At 51.2% G+C, this 3,242-nt stretch overlaps 1 protein-coding gene across 1 annotated transcript; it reads right to left on the bottom strand.

Annotated features, from left to right (window-relative positions):
- Window positions 1–429: 429 nt before the first annotated feature.
- LOC101534394 (olfactory receptor 10P1) lies at window positions 430–1,639 on the bottom strand. The gene has a single exon (XM_004589635.2). The coding sequence runs from the start codon at window positions 1,369–1,371 to the stop codon at window positions 430–432; it is 942 nt and encodes a 313-aa protein (XP_004589692.2). The 5' UTR covers window positions 1,372–1,639.
- Window positions 1,640–3,242: the final 1,603 nt, after the last annotated feature.

Raw genomic sequence — 3,242 nt, 5'->3', positions numbered from 1 at the left:
GAAATATTTGTCCCACCCACCTTCCTCCATACCTCAACCCTCCCCACCCTAATCTGAGGCCAGATGGGCATGCAGCCCTTCCAACTATGTAAACAGTATTAAAAAAAAAGAGAAAAAATAAATTGCAATTCCTTGCAATATGGTGGCATAAGTGGGGGTGGGGGGGAGAATAATGGGGTGTGTTTGAGATAACGAATTTTCAACCAGAATTCTTGAGTTGTTCCCCAAGGCAGCAGTGTTCCTATCCTCCCGTGTCCTAATAATCTGTGCTTTGGGGGAATAGAACAGACGGTAAAACACGAAATTAGCTCTGTTTTAACTCTGGCACTTTCTGCCAGGAGGCCTTGCTTCTTTGGGAGGCTGCATGGGGTTAAGGTCAGCACCGGCAGGTAGGGAGGAGCGGTCCGTGCAGGACATCCCTGGAGCCCGTCAGGGCGAGGGCGTCGGCCTCATCACCACCTGCCGCAGGGCCGCTGCCACCTCCTTGTTGCGGAGGGTGTAGATGACCGGGTTGAGCATGGGCGTGACCACTGTGTAGAAGAGGCTGAGCACGCGGTCTGTGGTCGCCGAGGAGCCTGCCCGGGGTCGGATGTAGGTGATGCTGGCCGACCCGAAGAAGAGCGAGACCACAAGCAGGTGGGAGGAGCAGGTGGAGAAGACTTTGCGGCGGCTGTGGGTGGAGGCCATCGCCAGGATGGCTCTCAGGATGCGGGCGTACGAGGTGACTATGAGTGAGAAGGGGACCATGATGAAGACCACGGTGGCTGTCATCACAGAGATCTCACTCCTGTGCTTGCCAGCACTCGCCAACCTCAGTACCGGCAGGATGTCACAGAGGAAGTGTGGGATGATCGGGTGCCTGGGGAAAGGCAGGGTGAAGATGAGGGAGGAGTGGGTGGTGGCCGTGACGAGGCCCATGAGCCAGGAGGTGCCCACCATGGCCACACAGGCCCGTTGGCTCATGAGGGTGGCGTAATGCAGGGGCCGGCAGATGGCGGCGTAGCGGTCATAGGCCATGGCTGTGAGCAGGCAGCACTCGGCGATGCCCAGGACTATGAAGACGTACATCTGGGTCGCGCAGCCCCAAAAGGAGATGGTCCGGGGCCCCTGGGAAGCAAGATCCACCAGAGTCCTGGGCGCGATGTCTGTGGTGTAGAGGAGCTCCACCACCGAGAGGTGGCACAGAAAGAAGTACATGGGCGAGCGTAGAGCAGGACTGGCCCGCGTGAGGAGGATGATCAGGGAATTGCCCAGCAAGGTGACCAGGTAGATCAGAAGCACTACCCAGAACAGGGGTCCCTGCAGGAGCCCGAGGTCGGAGAACCCCAGGAGGAGGAATGTAGGCAGGCTGGTTTGGTTGCCCTGAGACATCACTCCAGGCTGGAACCTGTGGGTGGCCCAGCCAAGAGGGAAACATTACTTAGGGACATCCAACATCTGGGTAATCAGGCAAAGCACTTTTCATGCAGTCCATATTAAAATCAAGCGGGGAGGAGTTGTATCTACTCCCCTGAAGGTGAACCTGGAGCGCACAGATATTAAACAATTTGGTGAAACAGTAAGGAAATGGCAGGACTGAGAACTTGAACCTGAGAGATCTGGCTTTTAACTCCAAGTTCTCTGTGTCTCTTAGTATCCCCAACGCTGCTGCCCTGTGGCTGGGGTCATCCTTCCACCTGCCGATAGGCACCCTGGGAGGCCAAGGTGATGGCTCAGGTTAGCTGAGTTCCTGTCACCACGTGGGAACGTATGTGGGCATTTGGGAAGGGTGAATCAGCAGATGGGAGCTCTCTCATTCTCTCTCTCTTTATCTTTCAAATGAAAAAAAAAAAAAAAAATCCAAAGCCCTTTGGGTTCTCATACAACTTGGAGGATATGGAACAGATCTGTTTTCAAATTCTCATAATTTTTTTCTTTTTTAAAATAATGAATTCATTTCATTCTTGATGATGTTTACATAGCTGAGAGCGATGCATGCTTATGTGGAACACTGGGGTGGGGAGGGTCAAGAAACGGTGGAAAGTGGGTGAGCAACTGCCTCCAATCTCCTTTGTTCTTCTGGTATCTGGGGAAAGTGGATACTAGTATTACCATTTTAATAAAAATATTAAAGAAACATTTGGACTGCTGATCACATCACTCCAGTCCTGTTCTCTTTCTTGTGTGTTGTCCTCAAGTTATTGTCCCTCTGGGAAGCCCGTTTTAAGCACTGCTACTTGGACTGCACAGACCATCTTGGCTCCTTGCTTTCCTTTTAGTGTCTGTTGTAGTCATTTTGCCGTGGAGTCACAGAATTCTTAATGATCTCCTCTTTTTCTTTTTCTTAAAAAAAGTTCTTGCATTACTCCATGGAATTTCCCCACTAATTTTAACAAACATTTCCCACACTCTTGCCATGGAGTTATTCCTGTTTTGGCACTACAGCTAATGATGCGAGCACTATCTCAGGGTGGAATATGTCTGCTTGCCTCCGTACACTTACTCCCTTGAGGGCAACTTTTCAGGTGTGGAATTGTCGGCCAACAGGATGGACACTTAGGTGCAATTTTTCCCACATCCTGTGTGTCTTTGGATGTCTCCGGCTGGACACAGTGGCCTTCTGTGTCCCTCGGCAAACCTGGCTTCTTCCTAGCCCTGTAACCTCACTATAGCATCTCCCTCTGCACCCACTCACCGTTGCCAGACCCCGACTACCATTCTCTCCCTAATGGAACTTGGCTGTGAGACACCATATCTATTGGGGATGAGAGGCCAATGTCTTATAGATCCTTTTGCTGCTCAGCTCCTGACTTCCAGGGGTCTGCTCCGACTCTGTCTTTTGTAGTTTCTTGCTCCTGCCATGTGTCCTGACAGAGTCAGGGCAGGCTTCAGAGGGACATGGGCTCTGAAGCCACTATCTCTTGTGCAACGCAGAGCAACAAGAGAAGGGTGGCAGTGACTGGTCCCTGGGGTGCAGACAGGGGCAGGCATTTCAAGAAGTCATTTTGAAATATGCTAAAGCACATTACCAAAAAGTGATCACCCTGGCTATTTTTTAAAAGGTTTTAAAATTTATTTTTATTGAAAAGTCAGACACAAAGACAGGAGAGACAGAGAAGATCTTCCATCTGCTGATTCATTGCCCAAGTGGCTACAATGGCCACAGATGAGCTGAGCTGAAGCCAGGAGTCAGGAGCCTCCTCTGGGTTTCCCACACGGGTACAGGGTCCCAAGTCTTTGGGCCATCCGTGACTGTTTTCCCA

The sequence above is a fragment of the Ochotona princeps genome, chromosome 15 (genome assembly GCF_030435755.1).
Source record: "Ochotona princeps isolate mOchPri1 chromosome 15, mOchPri1.hap1, whole genome shotgun sequence".
NCBI lineage: Eukaryota > Metazoa > Chordata > Mammalia > Lagomorpha > Ochotonidae > Ochotona > Ochotona princeps.
This window is presented reverse-complemented; position numbering and strand designations above follow the sequence as displayed.

Bases quoted from the DNA above. Each gene is read 5' to 3' on its own strand.
- LOC101534394 (XM_004589635.2), bottom strand. From the start codon at position 1,371: ATGTCTCAGGGCAACCAAACCAGCCTGCCTACATTCCTCCTCCTGGGG.